The sequence below is a fragment of the Amblyomma maculatum genome, chromosome 8, assembly GCF_055883805.1.
Source record: "Amblyomma maculatum isolate TAMU_Amacu chromosome 8, ASM5588380v1, whole genome shotgun sequence".
NCBI classification, from domain to species: domain Eukaryota; kingdom Metazoa; phylum Arthropoda; class Arachnida; order Ixodida; family Ixodidae; genus Amblyomma; species Amblyomma maculatum.
The window spans coordinates 3,204,820-3,224,820 of record NC_139351.1 but is presented as its reverse complement, the minus strand read 5'-3'; the positions used below and the strand labels follow the sequence as shown (position 1 = coordinate 3,224,820).

The 20,001-nt window shown below is 48.1% G+C and overlaps 1 protein-coding gene across 3 annotated transcripts in view; it reads right to left on the bottom strand.

Annotated features, from left to right (window-relative positions):
- The window catches only part of LOC146180450 (vasculin-like protein 1), a 158,674-nt gene that overhangs the window by 72,200 nt on the left and 66,473 nt on the right, over positions 1-20,001 (bottom strand). For all 3 annotated transcript variants that reach the window (XM_084576041.1, XM_084576040.1, XM_084576039.1), the window contains one exon: positions 285-410. In XM_084576041.1, the coding sequence (XP_084432167.1) occupies positions 285-410 (126 nt within the window). The remainder of the gene's footprint in view (positions 1-284; positions 411-20,001) is intronic.

The following is a 20,001-nucleotide window of genomic DNA, read 5'->3' as shown; positions in this document are numbered from 1 at the left end:
AGGCTGAAAAAACAATAGAGTCCTAAGGGGAAAAAAATCTGGGTGCGAGGGAATGATGCAGCAGATTAATCAGCAAATCCCCTCGCATATCCTTGTTCACGCACATGCTCTTTTCCACCAGTGCCTCATTAAATGCCACAGCCACATGTCTTCATTTGTCCAAATATTCTTTTTCCTTAAGTGTCCCCTGGTTCATGAACTAATCGGGAGAAAAATTCCTGCACGCCCGACACTGAGAGAAGTGAACGAGACGTGCCCTCATTGTTTGTCCCCCAACCACTCACAAATTCCTGGTTGAAGTTGTTGCCCGTGAGATCTTTCTTGTCATGCTGGGAGGAGGCTGCCGGGCTGGCCTGGGCGCACACCACATTGGAACAGTTGTCACCACACAGGGGGATCACAGCACTCATCTGCACCACAGGAAGAGGCACAGTGTTTTGATTACACACTACACTAGAAAAAACAAGGCACACACTTGTCTCGATTTTCCTAGTGTGGCACGCAATTTACATCCAAACGTTCAACCAAGTAGCTTGCTTACAAGAGCAGCACACATTTTTCAGCATACAAAACCAGATCATGAAATGAGATGAGAGTTCCTTACTCTCTCAAATTGTTTTCGCCTGGTCACCAAAGTACACAAATAAAGAAAGGCAACCTGCGGTTATAGCAGCAAGAAAGAGCAGTCCAATGCTCATAATTTCGTCCGTTAGCCCATTGTTTAGGCAACAAGGAAAGCTCCAAGAATGGACTATTCCTCATTATGAATGTGGGTGGAGCAATGGCAGACTGCATTCCACTGGCTGCAACACACCATGGTAGGGGATGCCACAACATTACCGACACATGAAGGACGATAAAACAGACATGCAGAACCAACTGGGCCCTATACTAGCACTGGTGGAAGGATAAGCTGTCACAAAGGCACTTTCAAAGATTCCCAATCAATATCACTCAAAGAAGTTGTGCCACCATCACCACCAATAATTTTTCAGGCATCCAATTAGTCAAACAACAAGCTTAACCTGAAAAGGCTAAGAACAGTACATCTATTGGCTACAGACATACCAATGACCCTTGAAATGAATTTCGTCCTTTTAGACGAAATTCAGCTGGTCGTACCAAAGATGTTTAAAAGCTTAGTTACATATGATATCAAATTGTGATTGGACCATGACAAGTCATGAGAACTAAAAAAACACAGCCTCATTGCCATCAACATCAGTGTTTGTTGTCATTGCCATCACCACATCAGTGTCCTGAACACAAGGAATGTCTGGAACCTCCTAGGCTAAGCAAGGCATCTCAGAGACTAGCATGTGCAACTGGAGAAAACAGACAAGGCTTCTTGGATGGGATTTAGTAAGATGGCATAGGGAAAATTATCTCTTTCAAATAGATTTTTTCTTCTTTTTCATGCCTGCTAATACCACAACATGCGGTTATCATGGTATTACCACTTTCACCAACATACTAAAAAAAATAAAAAATAAACACCCTGGAAAGGTATACAGTCTAGCCCGGTTATAATAAAGTCGACGGGAATCAAAAATGACTTCGTTATATCCGCCATTTCGCTACAGTAGAACCCCGCTATTACGTTCCACACTGCTCCGCTATCTCAGCTGTTACGTCGTTTTCATCCGGTCTCTGCATAGCTCCCATAGGATGCAATTTATTGGGAACCCAACTGTTACGTTGTAGCTGTAAAAACGTTCACATGATACGTCGCAGCCTGGCTCCTCGAGTCCGCCAGAGCAACGCATGCCAGCCGCCATTTTGGCTTTTGAAGAGTTTTGGTCACGCTTGGCTACGGAACTAGCATCAAGAGGCCGCCTGCTAGTCAGAGGTGCTGGCAGCTGATGGCCATACTACAGTCAAATCTCGGTATAACGAATCATGCGGAACCACAAGTAATCATTCGTTATTTTGAAATATTGCAGTAATAAAAAATGTGCGATTATAAGCCAGTGGTCGAACCTCTGTATGAAAATGACGTACCTTTGCAGTAGGTACGCATGTAGACAAGCAAAACCCCAAAAGGAAATAATACACGAACTTCAAACGTGATTTATTTGAAGAAATCAGCTATTTTCTTATGCCACGTGCAGCATACACAACCACACATTGCACTACACCACTACAGCACATACACCTTCACTTTGCACAACACCTCATCGGGTACGTGACTGCACCAATTGATGAAAGTACAATATGTGCAACAAACCATCCGAGTTCGACATGAACTCATCTACAGTGTTCTCTGAAGTTTGAAAATCTTGTCTCAGTCTTTCAAAATGATTGCGGCGGTCAACAGGGCAATGCTAGTTGTCTGCAGAGGATGATTTTCTCTGCATCAACTTCTTGCAGCAAAAGCTACTTCTTGGCACCTTCGCTGGCTGCAGTAGTCAGATCTTGCATAAGCCTCCGCCTTTTGTGCCAGTGTTATACGCATCATCGAAGCCCTAGCGGCGACTGATGGAAACACATTAGACGGCGTCGACGGCGTTTTTCGTCGCCGTCAGTGCACGGGGGCTGGCGCCACGGTGACCATCACAGGCTTGGCAAAGCGATGCCAACCACATCTGCTGTGTACGGTTGCCACTCTCGAGGCGTGCCGGGATGCAAGACACGGTTTTTCAGGTTCCTTTCGGCGAGGCGCGACCAACTACGACGTGAAGCTTGATTTAGGGCTACCAAGCGTCAAGATGTGAATGGGCGACCTCAGCAACTGACTGCATACTCTCGACTGAGCGAAAAACACTTCGTTACAGATATGTATGCGTCTAAAGGAAATGTACATGATGAAAAGTACCTACTGGAGTTAGCATCAAGCCTGTTATCTACCAGTGATAGCCGCAATGAGAATTTGTTCGGTGCGTGTTTGGTTTATGTGCGACGGGGCCTGATCGCGATGTATTTTGTCGTTTGTTTTCTTTATGTGCGAAGGGGCCGGGTAGCGCAGATATCACAGGTGGCTATGTGTGCTAGACCGTAATATTTAGCATGTTTTATCGCGACTGCCGCCTGACTAAAAAGATAAAAGAAATATGCCGTTTGTTGGGATGCACCGCCGTTCGAGAGCCGAGTGGTTGAGCTGGAGGCTCGCGAACGGCGGTGCATCACAACAAACGCCGTATTTCTTTTCCTAGTTAGTCAGGTGGCAGTCCAGCTAAACTGGAAAGTGCTTCCCCTTGAGGAAAAGCTAGCCGTACTCAACACAGTCGACAGTGGGCCAGAGCGGAAAAGAGTGTGCCACCCTCTACGCTTAACAGTGCCAAAATAGAGGGGAATGCCACGCTCTTTGGTCCGAAGGCTAAGCAGGCCAAGTATGCATACCTCGCCGAGGCTCTTCTCACCTGGTTTAAGCGAGCTCTCACTGCCAGTGTCAACTTCAACGGGAGCACTCTGCATGAGAAGGCGATGAACATACTGACAGATTGGGCATCACCGACTTCACGGTGTTGAATGGCAGGATCAACCGTTTTCGAAAGAGGCACGGCACTGCTTATAAGACGGTGAGTAAAGAACAGCCGACAACTGGAATGCCACGCTACAATTGAGGGGTATGAGCCTCGTGTCATTTGTAACGCTGATGAAACGGGCATTTTCTTTCGAGTACAGCCATCGAAGTCATTAAGCCTGAAAGGCAAAGCATGTCATGGAGGCAAAAGCAGCAAAGACCGATTGGTGGTGCTCCTTTGCTGTGACATGGATGGCTCAGATAAACTAAAGCCATGGGTAATTGGAAAATATCAGAACCCACGGTGCTTGAACACTCGCTTGCTGCCATGTCACTACAAAAGCAACAGCCATGCATGGTGTTTTTTGTTAGAATTCCTTCGATGCTTTGATAACACGATGGGCTCGCAGTGCAAAAATGCTCTCCTTTTTCTGGAAATTATGCTATCCACCCGAGACATCCGCAGTTTCTTCGGAACGTGAAGTTTGTGTTCTTCCCCCCTAACACTACAAGCCACCTGCAGCCGTTCGATGCTGGCATCATAAAGAACTTAAAGCATGCCTACAGGAAATGCATTGTGCAGCGCTGTCTCGTATGTATTGATCGCGGCTAGAAATTTATGACTATTTCAATACTTGACACTATGCACTATGTCGCTTCAGCGTGGACTGCAGTGAGTGCGTCAAATGCACAGCACTGCTTCGCTCTGTGTGGCTTCCGCATAAGCGAGGAAATGGAAGCTGAACAGTCAGAAGTAGCATTTTGTGATCAAGAGCTAGCTGAGGCTATGAATGAGCTGAGTGCTACAAGAGTGACATATGATGACTACGTCGCCAAGGGTGCTGCCGTGGGTGCCAGAGTATTGGCGAGATCATTGCGAATTTGGTCACAGGTGAAACCACTGACTGCGATGACGAAGAGAACGAGCTGCATAATTCCGAGGAGTTGACAGAACCGAGCTTTGGAGAAGATGTCGCGGCTCTGGACCTCCTCCGCAGGTACGTCGCACCTCAATTCTGACACCGATGCGGCCTTCCAGGCTATTGAGAAACGCTTGGTGCTTTCCAATGAGCAAAAGAAATGGAATCTGCCATTGTCTATTTGCTTTTCTTAAGCAAGTTTCTTCATTTCTAAGCTCCATAAATAGTTTCAAAGCGCCACTGTTTTCATTCATTTTTGGAACTTTTCTTACTGTTGCACTTTCCCGGCTGTTGCTTTTTTTCCCGGCCTGGTGAAAAACATATGAGCAGGGTATATCTAGGCTGTGAACAAAAAATAAAAGAAAACAAACAGCCGCTGACCTAAAATTCCAACCCTTGAATTGTAGGGCATACTTGATTATTAGCACTTATTCTCGGCACCCCGACATGCTCCATAGAACTAACGTACAGCCGACGACCGATCTTTCGGACTCTCAACGGACCGTCCGAAAAAACAAATGTGCACCAAAAAAGCTCAATTTATTGCCTATTATTGACTTTAAGGCCGGAAAAAGTCATGAATGCTTTCCTACACCACGCTCCACTTCCGTGCTAACAGGTTTGCATGAACTTCAGCAAGAGGTGTAGTGTCGCCGTAAGCCGACGAAAGGGTTGCAACCGCTTGCATCAGCACAGCTTGCATCGGCTGTGCTGCTGCAGGTGAGTCATCGTTGTCGTCGCTCTGAGACTCCGCAAGCACTTGGCGAATGATTTCTGCATCTGTGAGCCCAGCGCACAGTTCCAACTCATAGTCCATGTCTGTGAACTCTTAAAATGAGACAGGCGATGGAATTTCGACACCTGCAGTGCGAAGGTCGTCAATGAGCTGCTCACTTCCTGACAGCTGCTCGATGATGCTCTCCTCGCCCAAGGCAGCCGACTCGTCATTCAGCACAATTCACGCGTGGCGGAAGCAATTGCACAGCATTGTGGGTGCCATCAACTTCCACGCATCGGCCAGCATACTAAGTGCTCCAAGCAAATCGACAGAGTAGGTTTTCCCACTGTCGAGGCACACTATCACCACCAACCACTGGACCACAACACCGACTCCGTTGAGTGCCTTCTCGCTGCCGCGTTGCACGCAACAAAAAAAGATAAAAGCTCCTTATAAAATCCGGAAATAGCTTCTTGAAGAACTGAAGCAGATTCAATTAAATGCGAGCCACAGTAGCGACAGAACTAGTTCTCGCATCAGCACGACCATAGGCCTACTCGCTATGCTCGGCAACGCATGTGAAACGCACGGCAAACACACAGAGGAACAGGCAGTCGAAGCGATCAAGTTAAAAGAAAAAAAAGCACTGCAGCAACGAGCAGAGATGTTCCAGAAGCGGAAGGTGCTAGGCAAATAATAATGCCTCAATCCTGCGTCAGTTTAGATGAGGAGCGGCACGCAAGGCCGGCACCGGTTTCGAGGCTATTGAAGGAAAAATTAAACAAACCAGATGGCGGCGACACCGCTCAAAATTTGTGGCAGTTGGCCTGGCTGACGCTTGGAATGTCTGAAAAATCAAATAGCCCTCCCTAGAGCGACCGAATTTTTGAACCACCTAATACATTTCCTTTTATAAGGTATGTCCTAAATTGGGTGTCCGAAAAATCAGTCGACTGCATATGAGCAAGAAATGCTCCCAAATCATGAGTGCCTTCGCAGCCCTTGTCGCATGCAACGCAGCAGCAATGGTGCCTCTACACAAGGGCCCCGCCATGTTTTGAGGATGCTTCACTGAATGTACTATGCGGTGAAGCATCGAAACGGAACGATGCAGCAAATTTGCCATGGCAGGTTCGCCCGTACCTCGTCTAAGCCAGCGTGCAGGCTCGCCACATGTCGACGACAGTACAGCCATTGAACGCCAGTTACTGCCTCCGTCTGTGTAAACACTGCGCGGTGATTCAGTCATTGGAATAGGCACAAAACTGCTGGCCCCCTTCCTCCAATGTGCGCCAATCGAAATTCATCATCATCATCAGCCTGACTATACCCACTGCAAAGCGAAGGCCTCTCCCATAATTCTCCACTTAACCCAGTTCTGTGTTAGCTGCACCCACTTGACCCCCGCGAACTTCTTAACCTCATTCGCCCACCTAACTTTCTGCCGTCCCCTGCTACGCTTTCCTTCTCTTGGAATCCAGTTTGTTACCCTAAGCAACCATCGGTTATCCTCTCTTCGCACTACATGTCCTGCCCATGCCCATTTCGTCTTCTTAATTTCCACTAGAATGTCGGTAACTTGAGTTATTTCTCTGACCCACTCTGCACGCTGCCTATCTCTTAATGTTACCCCTACCATTTTTCGTTCCATAGCCCTCTGGGTTGTCCTCAACTTAAGTAGAACTCTCTTGGTTAGCCTCCACGTTTCAGCCCCATAGGTGAGTACAGGTAAGATGCAACTGTTGTATACTTTCCTCTTGAGCGATACCGGTAAGCTGCTAGTCATAATCTGCGAGTGCTTGCCAAATGCGCTCTATCCCAATCTTATTCTTCTTGTTATTTCCTTTTCATGGTCCGGATCTGTGGTTATTACCTGTCCTTAGTAGACATAATCGCCTACTACTTCCAGTACTTTGCTACCTAATGTAAACTGCTGTTCCTTCCCGAGGCTGTTGAGCATTACCTTAGTCTTCTGCATATTGATTTTCAAGCCTACCTTTCTACTTTTCCTGTCTAGGTAATCAATCATTATTTGCAGTTTATCCCCCCGAGTTGCTTAGCAAGGCAATGTCATCAGCAAATTGCAGATTAGTGAGGTATTCTCCATGTACCCTTATCCCTAACTGCTCCCATTCCAAGTCTCTGAATACTTCCTCTAAGCAAGCTGTGAATAGTACTGGGGAGATTGTATCTCCTTGCCTAACACCTTTCTTTATGGGAATTTTGTTACTTTCTTTATGCAGAACTATGGTTGCTGTGCAGCCATTATATATATCTTCCAGCACTTTCCCGTACGGCTCATCTACCCCCTGATTTCGCAATGCCTGCATCACCGCCAATGTTCCAACTGAGTCAAATGCTTTTTCGTAATCAATGAATGCTATGTATAAGGGCTGGTCGAAATTAACTTTATATAAAGCAGTTTTGTTTATAAAATTTGACCCTATGAAAGTTTTGGTGGTCCCTAGCAAGTCCAGAATATCAATTGTCCACTATGGGAGAAATTTTTTTATCACTGCTATAATAAGTGGTCCAGTGTTCCCTGAAAAGGTTTCCTGAGCGCAAACTTTAGCATCGTGTCCTCTGCGTCGTCCAAATGCAAAGCCAAGTTTTGGTCCGAACTCGGCCCAGTGGACATCCGTAGAGCATTATCCGCTGCGGTGGTTACCAGCTTGTGAAACTAGACCTACCCGAGAAATCAAGGATTAACAAACAAGGATTAACATTCTGTAACATATAGGTGCTGAAAATTTGTTCACTTTTTTGCACGTTACTTGCATGGTTGCCTAAATGCTATACTTTGTATTGGACCTGATACTAGCCATCTAAGCTATCGGTCCAATTATATTTGTACAAATGTTTCCTGAATCAGGAAATAAACATAGACTTGGCTTGACTCGACTCGAACAAAGGCAGCGAGCCAAGCTATACTGTGAAGCAACCTTGTAGACGACGCAGTCCATGCGGCCGTCAGCCGGATTTCGCTCTTATTTTCGCTCAGGAATTTGTCTGAAAGGTGTAAAAACGTTCCAACTGATAGATTATTTTTCATCTTTTACAAAATCTTTTTGCTATATCTACTAAGACGTCTTCTATTTACTTCGTTAAAACCATATCCAAACTGTATTGAAAATGTAAAAATGAGAGTGGGGAATTGAAATCCCTTTGTTATAAATGCTATTTCACTATCAGTAGCTTCGCGATCTGGACTGTAGTTTCCTTCGCCTTAAAGCAGGAAGCTTGTGAAACAAACATCTGGATGTATGCTACACACATCTGGCAATGCAGCAGAACCTCAATGATACGATTGCGATTGATCCGAATTTCGGCCTGCTATCAATTTCAGAAGTGTCCCAGACGGTCCACATTATACAGAATATGATACGATTCTAAATTTAAGAACAGTTTTACCAAGTCCCCGCTGATGACACGAACGCGCGATTGGCATAATCACCCACGCAAGTGAGCAAGCACGCATGGCTGCGAGGAGGGCACCTTCTCCCTCTTCACCCCTTTCCCACCACCCATGTCCTGCTGCAGCCCTGGCCAAACCGGCTGCTGGGCTGCCAGCGACATTGGGCGATGTTGTCCCACAGTTGCTGATTGGCCTATGTCATCTTTCAAGCTACTGGAGCTTATTGCCACTGCGCCACCCTCACCCCTCCCCGAAGCAGTATTCACATGGGCGCTGGAATCTTTTTCTTAGCGAAGGTGACTGTGCTCACGTGCTGGGTGCCGCAGCTTCCAGTTTTTTGTGGCTGGCTGCCGTCTGCGGGCATGGGGAGATCTCAGCCGGCCGGCACAAACACTCCCCGAGAGACCCCGAGAGGAAAAAAAATGCGCGGCAGGGTCTCAGCAGATAAGATCTACCCCATCCTAGTCTTTTGCCTTCGACCCCTTCTGCAGGCCCCTTCTCTTTCGGCCAAATTCGTTTATTTTATTTTGCGCGCTTTGTTTTACCTGAACTTGCTGTCTTCGTTGTTTCCTTGAATGACAAAGAAACTTTAGTGGGTCAGAAATGGCTATCTTGTGTACTTCTTCGTTCCTGTCGGGCTGCGTACGGCTTCTAAAAGTCAACGTCGCTCTCGGCGACTCTCCGTTGCCCGTGTGAGTGTGAGAGTTCGGGAGCAGGGGCGAGTTTGCCCAGTCCGTGACGCTGTGCACCTCCTTACCGCATCCATCCTCATTGGAATCCCCGGTGCGAACATCGCTTGAGGGGAGCGCGTGCATCGAGGCACCCCCCTTCCTTCCGCCGATACATCCCTTTGTGTGCTGCTGGCTGCTGCTGTGTTTAGCATTGTGCGAAGACGACGACGTGACCGAACGACACTAGCTAAGTGCGCGTCATACCTGGATCGTTTAAAGGGGGATACGGGGATCAAATTGCGAACATTTTGCAAAAAATCAAGTTTTCGGAAAGATCGGATTCGGAATCTACAAGCTGTTCAATCACATTGCCAACAAATTCCGCTGAGAACAGCGTCAAAGTGCACCTAAAAATTGTTTTTGTGACGTCTAGCAGCAAAAAACTGGCCGAAATGTCCGCGAAAATGGTCGATTTCCGAGCACAATAACTCCGCGGCCAGAGTGCCGATTGCGAAAATTTTGGTACCACTGGAAAGCATGTTTCACCGCAGTACTCCTCCCGTCAGCGCGACGTGTCTACAACAAAAAATAAATGCACAAAAGTAAAAAACGCGAAGGCCTTGCAGAGTCACTTCTAGGCACTGATTGGGTGCGCCAGTCACGTGGCGCTCGGCACGCTCTCCGAGTGGCTGCTGGAAAGCGCGCCATTGCTCGCGGCATCTGCTCCAGTCTTATTCACACAGGCTTTTGTCAACCCGCGGCTGCCGTTCTACATTTTTCGTCACCCTTACTGTTGCGCGAGGCTTCGTCTGTGTGCCAGCGATGCAGCTGTGCACGGTGCATTAGTATAGGACGAACACAAGCCTCCTATCCAGAAAAAAAAAAAGAGATTGGCGGCAAATAAATCAGACAAAGCGAAGACCGGGTCGGCAAAAACGCTTCTCGAAAAGTATCAGCGCACCGTGCGGTCCGTCCGAAAGTCAACGGAAGCGGCGGCGAAAGCGACAAGGTTATCGCACTAATGTTTCGACGCGGTACGGCTCCAACGAACGGAAGTCTCCAGGCGCGTGGAAAGCTCGGCTGATGCAATCGCGCAGCCGCAGGGATATGCCCCGATGCTCTCGGAGAAGATCACGGAAATATGTTGCGAAAGGCCGACCCCCCCTTGGAATCAACTCTAGGCAGTGCACCTGAAGTCCCAGCGCCGTCAACCAACGTCGCAGTGCAGTGCCGAAACGGGGAAAGTTCCGTTTCCACGACGGTGGGTGACGCCGATGCGGCGCGAGCTCTCTAGTAGGACGGCGAACGTTTGTGCAACTGGAATAGCACCATTCCATGGCGCCTAGGCCCGAAATCGATTCCCAGCAGTGAATCCAAGGTCCCGGCTCTATCAACTAGCCATGACATCGCGATGCAGTTCCGATACGGAGAAACTTCCGTTTTTGCGATGGCAAGTGATGCACTACCAGGCTTGCGGCAAATGTTTGCCTAACCCAATTCGCACCATTCAGGGGCCTGGAACCACGTTCTGTGCCCTTGGAAGCAACCCAGAAGGAAGCGTGCAGCGTAGCGAGACAGTATTTCAATCTTGTCTCTATGGAAAGCGTGTTCTTTTGGCTGCAAATTTCCCGCTTCAGCAGTCTCCTCGGAGTGGAACCAAATGTACAACAAGCAAAAGTTCTCGGATCGTGTGTTCCTGATTGCCAACGCGAATCATGTGAGGGCAATGCGCTTCGCAATTGGTCTCCTCGGCGGTGGTGGCATCATCTGCTATGCGCGCCTCTTGACTACTCGGCTTGCCCTTCCAGTCTTTGCGCAGAGACTTACCGCCTGTCGGTATTTGTTATTTGCGCAGAGCATAATTCTCGAATATGGATTACGCGGGTGCCATGTTAGCATATACGCGCGGAGCAGTTTTGGAAGCTGGCTTCACTGGTGGTTATAGGTCGACGACCACTGCAGTACGAGACGGCAGATGCCTAAAGCACGCGTAAACAAAAATCACCAATGGTGAAGAAGTCGTCTATTTCAAGAACTTCTGATGCTCAACACTATACCGAAGTTACAGGCGCGGAGGCGAATGCTACGTGCGAAGCTACCAGTGCCACCGCAGTTTCGGGCGCGGATGCGAATGCTTCGTGCATGGCTAGGAGTGTGACTGAAGTTACGGGCGCAGAGGAGAGTGATTCTTGTAGGGCTACGAGTGCCACCAAAGTTGCAGGCGCGGAGGCGAGTGCTTCGTGTGCAGCGCCGTTGTAGACCCACTACCGAGCACTTTCTACGCGGACGATACATCATCTGAAAACACCAGGGACACTGATGAACTTTATGCGCCGCGCTCTGGATCGCTGGCAGCGTCATCAGGCCATTGCGCCGCTCATCTCGAAACTTCCCGCAACGTCGCCACGCCGTCAACGAGCACCGGGTGCACCATTCAGGCACACCTGCAGCCTCAGTTTTTATCGCCAGAAGCGTCGCAGGAAGCCGCCGCTAAAGTGCAAAAAAAGCTGAGTTCCGTGCCTGCGACCATGCGGAAAATGGAGCTGACGGGTGAGGGCCAAGCGCTCGCCAGCGCAGAGCCAGCACAGAGCCAGTGGACGAGTGTGTCGTTGTGCAAGTCACGGCCCTAAATGGGCTTATGGAGAAAGGCAAGTGCAAGCAGTGCTCGCAAGCTGGACTTTTGGTTCAGCTGGGAACAAGGCTTGGGTTCGTAGCGCAAATGATGTTGGCATGCGCTTTCTGCGGCACCTTTGCAAAACAGTGGACATCGCTGCAAAGGGAAGATTTTCGAATTTTCGATGTTAACTTGAGGACTATGCAAGCTGTCAAAAGCAATGGTAAAGGAGCAACAGTGCAGACAGATTTTTGGTCGATAATGGATGTGTCTCACAGGAGCTTGCATCATGAAACCTCCCAAAAGCATTTGAAATCAGAATTTCGACTCTCCGGTGATGCAACTATTGCCAATATATTTTGTGATGCTGCAGTGGCTGTGCGCACTGTTTACAGCAAGATGGACCTTGCGTTTAACAATAACATAACTGTGGTCTATAATGGAACGTGGTTGACACGTGACTATACATCTCACATAGGTGCTGGCACAGTGATAGAGTTTTACACAGGACTCCTGCTCGACTGTGTCGTCCTATCAAATAGGTGTCATGGATGTGAACTGGGCCCCAAAGAAGGAGATGACGGTTACGATGAGTGGAAGTCATCACACATCTGCCAAAAGAACACTGATGTGAAATCTGGCAGAATGAAAGTTGAGGCTGACTTACTCCTATTTAGAAAGTCCTTTGCAAAGCATGGTTTGCGATACACAAACATTGTTTGTCATGGGGACAGCAGAACCGTGGCATGCTGCGAAGATGAGACCTATGGTTTTATCCAATTTGCAAAGAAGGATTGCGTGAACCATGTGAAGAAAAGGATGGGCACAACCCTGCATGCACTTGTCAAAAAAGGCAAGAAAGTTCAACCTATTGGCGGGAAAGGCGGCCTTACTCAAGACCTCATAAAGAAATCGACAAACTACAAGGCCCTGCGCGAAAATGACAAAATTGAAGAAATGCAAAAAGCTGTGATGGCAACTTTTTACCACATAACATCCACTAATGAAGACCCGCATGATGAATTTTGCCAACAAGGACACCAGAGTTGGTGCAAACACCAGGCTGCCAAAGCAGAGGGCAAACCTACACCCCGTCATAAGTACCAGCTTGCAAGGCATGTTGCATATGTGTACCAGCAGCTTTCTGATATCCAGCTCCTCAGCCGTTGTCTTGGGAAAAAAACGCAAAATGCTGCTGAAAGCCTGCATTCAGTCATCTGGTCTCTGCTGAGAAAGATGAAAATGCGTTGTTGATTGCAACAGAGACAGCCGTCAATGAGAGCAGCGAGAGAACAACCAGTTGAATCAAAAAGTCAGCAAACACTGCGCCAAGAAAGCAAGAACGTCACAACCTGCAACCTTTCTCAAGGAATGCAGCAAAAAAAAAAAAGGCATTGAAATAGACTCAAAGGTCGCGAAGAAATCAGCGGACAATCACACCAGGTGACAAAAAAAGCAATTCTGAGAAAATAGCTTTTGAAGTTGTACCTCTTATTGCACTTTATCAAAAGGCACCAAGACTCCCGGACGATTTGGGAGAGTTGGCAGGTATGATATGATAAAATGTTGCAATCACGGCTTTTTGCATTCCTTCCATTTTTTTTCATTTGCACACGGAGCCTTGCCATAGTAGTTTGTCAATTTCTTTATGAAGTCTTGAGTAAGGCCAGCTTTCACACCAATAGGTTGACCTTTCTTGCCTTTCATGACAAGCGCACGAAGGGCTGTACCCCTCCTTTTCTTCACGGGCTTCACGCAGTCCTCCTTCGTGAATGGGATAAAACCGTAGGTCTCATATTCGCAGTGTGTCACGAAGGTTCTACTGTCCCCATCACAAACATTGTTTATGTACCGCAAACCATGCTTCGCAAAGGACCTTCTAAATAGGAGTAAGGCAGCCTCAACTTCCATTGACATCAGTGCTCTTTGACAGATGTGCGGTGACTTCGACTCATCGTAACCATCATCTCCTTCTTTGAAGCCCAGTTCACATCCATGACATCTATTTGACAGGTCGACACAGACAAGCGCAAGTTCTGTGTAAAATTCAATCACAGTGCCAATGTGAGATGCGTGGCCCGTGTCAACCACCTCCCATCATAGACCACAGTTATGTTATTGTTAAATGCAAGGTTCATCTCGCTGTAAACAGTGAGCACAGCCGCTGCAGCATCAGAGCAACAGCTGCCTCACTAGCGAGTAGAAATTCTGATTTCAAATTCCTTTGGGAGGTTTTATGATGCAAGCCCCCGTGAGACATCCATTATCGACCAAAAATCTGTCAGCGCTGTTCCTCCTTTACTATTGTTTTTGACAGCTTGCATAGCCCTCAAGTTAACATCGAAAATTCGACAATTTTCCCTCCGCGCAACATCCAATGTTTTGCGAAGGTGCCGCAGAAAGCGCATGCCAGCATCATTTGCGCTACCAACCCAAGCCTTGTTCCCAGCTAAACCGAAAGTCCAGCTTGCAAGCACTGCTTGCACTTGGCATTCTCCAGAAGCCCATTTAGGGCCGTGACTTGCACGACACACTCGTCCGCTGGCTCTGCGCTGGCGAGCGCTTGGCCCTCACCCGTCAGTTCCATTTTTCGCATGGTCAGAGGCACAGAACTCAGCTTAGCTTGCACTTTTAGGGCGACTTCCTACGACGCTTCTCGTGATAAAAAAACACAACTGCAGGTGTGCCTGGATAGTGCGCCCAGTGGTCGTCGACAGTATAGCAACATCACGCGAAGTTCCAAGATGAACTGTGCGATGACCTGGCGACGTTTCCAGTGACCCAGAGCGCGGCGCATAAGTTCATCAGTGTCCCCTGTGCTTTCAGACAATGTATCGTCTGCGTAGGAAGTGCTCGGCAGCAGCTCAACGACACTGCAGACACTCGCCTCCGCGCCCGTAACTTCAGTGACCCACATAGCTGTACAAGAATCCCTCGCCTCCATGCCCGTGACTCCAGTAACACTCATAGCCGCACAAGCAGCACTCGTATCTGTACCCGTACCTTCAGTGACACTCGTAGCCGCGCACAAAGCACTTGCACCCACGCCCGTAATTTCAGTAGAGTGCTGAGCAGCAGAAGTTTCTGAAACAGACGACTTCTTCCTTATCAGCGAGTTTCGCTTACGCGTGCCGTCCATGAACAGTCTTGTACTTCAGCGGTCGTCAACCCACCACCACCAGTGAAGCCTGCTTCCGAAACTATGCTCTGCACTTACGTGCAAACATGCTTCGAAACTATGCTCTGTGCAAATAACAAACATGAACAAGCGGCGAGTCTCTGCGCAGATAACTAGCATGGCGAGCCGACTCAAGAGGTGTGCGTAACAGAAGCCGCCGCCGCCGCCGAGGATACCCATTAAGGAGCGCACAGCTCTCATGTGATGTGCGCCGCCAATGAGGAATCATCACGCAACCCTGGAAGCTTTTGCGTGTTATGCGTTCGGTTCCACTTGGAGGAGACCGTTGAAGCGGGAAATTTGAAGCCAAAGGAACGCGCTTCCCATTGAAACCAAGATAACGATATGAGATATAGCGATATATCGCTTATAACAATCAAATTCTTGAGATATATCATTTTTCCCATTGCCCTATATAAAAATCAACCAGATATAACAATCGATTATCGGCGGTACATCGGATACAACAATAGCTTTATCGCCGCCCGGTAAGTGTTTACCACGAAAATTTGACTGAATATTCCATAAAAGATCAAATATTAAGAAGACAATGACGTGAAAACGAAAGAAAATGAGCACCATCATCATCGCAATCACAGCCGCGCAAAGGGTGCTGCTACGGCCGTATCGGCATTGTCATCGCCAATTCTGCATCCGTGGAAGATGGCGGCGACCAGTGACGGACGGCGCGATAGCTCACAAAATGAAACGGCAGATTCATAGAGATTTCGGGCAGGGTTTCAAGGCTGGAAGCCCCATGAAAAAATACGGACTTACGCACTCTAAAATTTTAACGATATCAAAGCTGGGGATGTCCTTCAGTTCATCCAGTCGCTAATCGGTTTCATGCACGCAAGAAGGACTGCCGCCAGTGTAGCACACGCTACTGGAAGCAATGCTCAAAGTGATTGTCAAGCTTCAGCTGCTGCTCAAGCGAGCGCGAATTTCTGGCTTCTTTAAGTACGCTTAAGTTATTTTATGGCTATTGTATGCTGTAATAAAGTGTTTAGTGCTCTTTACGATGATTAGGGTTGTTCAACCAGATTTACTCATCGCTAGTAAAGCCTACATGCATGGGAAAATACATGGCAGTGCTTTTCTTCTTCTTTTTTTTTCCCCAATCCAGATATAACGATAATCAGTTATAACAATCGGATTTTCAGGTTTTCTCAATATCGTTATAAGTGGACTGCACTGTACCGAGATATCAGCACTTGCAAACGCCGTTTTTTTTGCTATTTGGAGGAAGTTTTCCGCTACCTTTGATCCTTTGCCATGCTTTGAAAAGTTGTATCCTTTGCTAACGTCTCAAGCGAAGCGCCACGCCACCTGCTGGCCTTCTTCAACCTGTAAAGCCCCCTAGATCGCCTTTCGAGAAAATTGGGATTGACCCAATTGGTCCCTTTCCCAAATCGTCTGAAGGCCGACGCTGGATTATCGTAGCTATTGACTATTTGAACCGGTATGTGGAGACATCTGCACTCGTTTCTGCCAAAGCAACCGATGTGTCAACACAACTTTTTATTACACCAAATTGTCCTTCGCCACGGCGCACCCCGAGTGATCATCAGTGATCGCGGTCAACAGTTCACTGCAGATATCGTGGAAGAACTTTTGCAGCTCTGTGGCTTCGAATATCGTCATTCTACTCCCTACCACCCTCAGACAAGCGGCCTTACCGAGCATCTAAACCGGACTCTCATTAACATGATGTCAATGTATGTAACATCAAATCACAAAAACTGGGACGCCGTCTTGCCATTTGTAACTCACGCTTATAACACAGCTAAGCATGAAGTGACCGGATATTCTCCTTTTTTTCCTTCTTTACGCGCGCTCATTATCAACCTTCCTGGACACCATTCTTCTATTCTCCATGCACAATGACCCATCAGTATCGCAACATCTCTGTCTTGCTGAAGAAGCTCGTCGTCTTGCTCGTTTACAAATTATCGCCTCCCAAGACAACAACACGAAGGTTCGGTATGATGCGGTTCATGCTGCAGTAACTTATGAACCTGGAGATTTGGTTTGGCTTAGGACGCCATTGCGACGCCGCGGACTGTACCAGAAGTCCTTGTGGCAATACACCGGACCCTTCGTTGTTGTAAGTCGTTTAAGCGAAGTAACTTACGTTATCGCTAAAGTAACATCGACAAATCGATGCTCGCGGATGACTCATCAGGCCCATGTGGCATGACTGAAACGCTGCTATTCCCAATCTGCTTGACTCGCTCAAGGACAAGCTTCATCTGTCCTGGGGGAAACTGTTACGTCAGTTACGGTGCGCCGCACGGTCTTGCACATGTGAAAGAGAAGGACGAAGTGGACGGTTGCGCATGTGAATGAGGAGGACGAAGTAGATGTGCGTGGACTCGTTCTGGGACAAGTCTTACTGAGACTGTGCTTGAGACTTACTGTGCATAGCTTTCATGCATCCCCCGTATATTTTGTAAATATTAAACTCATTTCCCCATAACAATATAAACAGCTACAGTGAAACCTTGTTACAACGAACAGTTAAAAAATCGGAAAATAGTTCACTCTATCCATAATTCGTAATATAAAATTTCGTAGGAAGTGCATGCAAGAGCAGCAAAATTCAATCAGAGAAGTCACAGCAACTTGGAGGGTGCCTACTTGGGTCACGTCCATTTACAGTCGAACCCGGATCTATCGAACTCGAAGAGGATCGCGAAATAGTTCGATATACAGAAATCGGCTTGTGACGGCACTTACGATGCGAAAAAACGATACCACATTTGTCGCGTAATCAACCCACTCACATAACATACCCACCCTCCACTTTTGCACCCGAGAATTTGAAAGAAAAAAAAAAGCGTTAAGGCCAACTCGCTCACATGCGAGCGATTGAGCTATCTCAGTGACGATGCGAAAATTTTCAAACTTGGAACTGCGTCCTTCTGTCCGCTCGAGCCACCGCCTCGAGCCACCGCGGCCGCGAGCGTTGTCGCTTGCATGTCGATGTTTAGGTCCTCTCATCCACAGCTCATTTCTTGGCAGTGTGCCAAGATGCTGCGCAGCGATAACGTCAGGGCACGTTTTATCTTTTGATAGCTCCTGAGCTCCTGCGGTGACTGGGAGCGAACTTGGCAGAATGCCCGTGATGGCTTGATTGCACAAGCCTGGTTCGATTTATCACGCCGCGCTTGGAGCGGGCATCATGATCGCAGCAGCTGACCGTGTGCTTTTGTTGATTCATACATGCAAGGATAAACGACTCCCGCCAAAAAAAAAAAAAAAGCCCTGTCGCTTCTTAACGTCTGCAGCTGCCATATCTTACGCTACGCCGCGCCTACAGCGCACCACCGATAAAAATGAATGACTCTCGCAAAGAAAACAAAAACAAGAGCGAGAGAGAGAGAGACAGCCACGTCAGCCGCTGCGCGCAGGGGGTTCGCAACACACGCTAAAGCGTCCAACGTTTGTCTGAAAACGGGCTGAGCTGGCTTGGCGCATGCATAGCGCGTGCTGAAGGAAAGAGATAGCTCGGCAAAAGAATCGGCACACCCACGCACATGGCTTGCAAACGTCATGTGCTGACGCGCGGGAAACGATATCTGCAGATGCGCGCGCCTTTGGGGAATGGCGCGGCGCTGCCCAGAATAGCCGTGGCCAAACTGTCCCCTCATTCCTTCCGCGCGTGGCTTGAAAACGTCACGCGGCAAACGGCCAAGGGTGATGCGATCATCTTGGTGAAGGCCCACTTTCCAGTGCGTGGTGCGGAGTTCGATATATCAAACGACCGGTGAAATTGAGTTCGATATATGACGCGACTTTCCTATACTTTTACATGGGATTTTCAAGGGGATATTCCGCGAGTTCGATATAACCAAAAATTCGATATATCCGGGTTCGATATAACCAGATTGGACTGTATTTACGTGCAAAGAACTGCGTTATCACGGCCTGCTTTTTTGTGTCGATTGCGTTCCGTATCACGCCCTGTTCCACAGTTTGCAAAGACTCAACAAGGGCAAACCTACTGCTCTCAATAGCACTGCAGTGGCGGCGCAGTAAATCCAATGCAGCAAGCCCTTCTTGTGAAGTCGGAATGTTCTAATCGTCTGCAAAATGTTCAGAAACTTCTAAAGCGATTTCGGAGTCCGTCAGTACGGCCGTGGTGCCGCCTACAAAGTCCTCTACAGTCATTGTTGCGGACATGTCACCAATAAAACGCGAAAAAGCGTTCCAGGCTCATCGAGCTCGCGGAGCTCTGCTTCTGCTTCGTCGGGATCGTCCCTATCGTCACTTGATGCACGGGCCTCTGCTGGAACAAAACCTGCGTGCCGAAAGCAGCTGGCAATCGTTTCGCCTTTCACGCTGTCCCATGCCACTTTAATGCTCCCAGCAAGTCGATCTTCAAGTCCTGCTTCATAAGAAGCTTCACGAGAAGAGTGTCAACCAGTCTTCTCTTGTAAACTGCCTTGAAGGCCCCAATTTTATCTTGGGCTTGGTCTTTAACGTCAGAGCTGCTCTTTTTTTCACGTTCACCGCCATCATAGCACTACGCACACCCGCGCACCACACTCGACACGACGACCGACGCAGCCTCCGCCGAACGCTACGACGGCCACGCCACTGCTAACACTAAAACCAAAAAACGCGAAAGACGCAAAAACCAAAAAGAAAAAAAGCAACATTCCATCGCGGCGCTGTCAGCGATTGTACAATGCGAACGATTTTTATGGCCTCTGAGATCACCTCCGCGTGCACAAACAGGCGCGCGGGGGTGATCTCGAAGGCCATAGATTTATTTGGCTGTCAACTCCCAATGCCGTCGTGGCATCTGTGGCGCTGTCAGCGCCTGCGAGGTAGTCCTGAACGTTTGCTGCGCCGCACAACACACATGTAGTGCAACGAAGCCTGCCTCCTGCTATTAAAGTGTAGTGCTTGGCATCGTGAAGTTCGTAATATCCGTTTTATGCCGAACCGCATTCGCTATGGGAAGTTAAGAAAAACATGTGTTCGACAAAAATATTTCGAAAGAGTTCGATATAT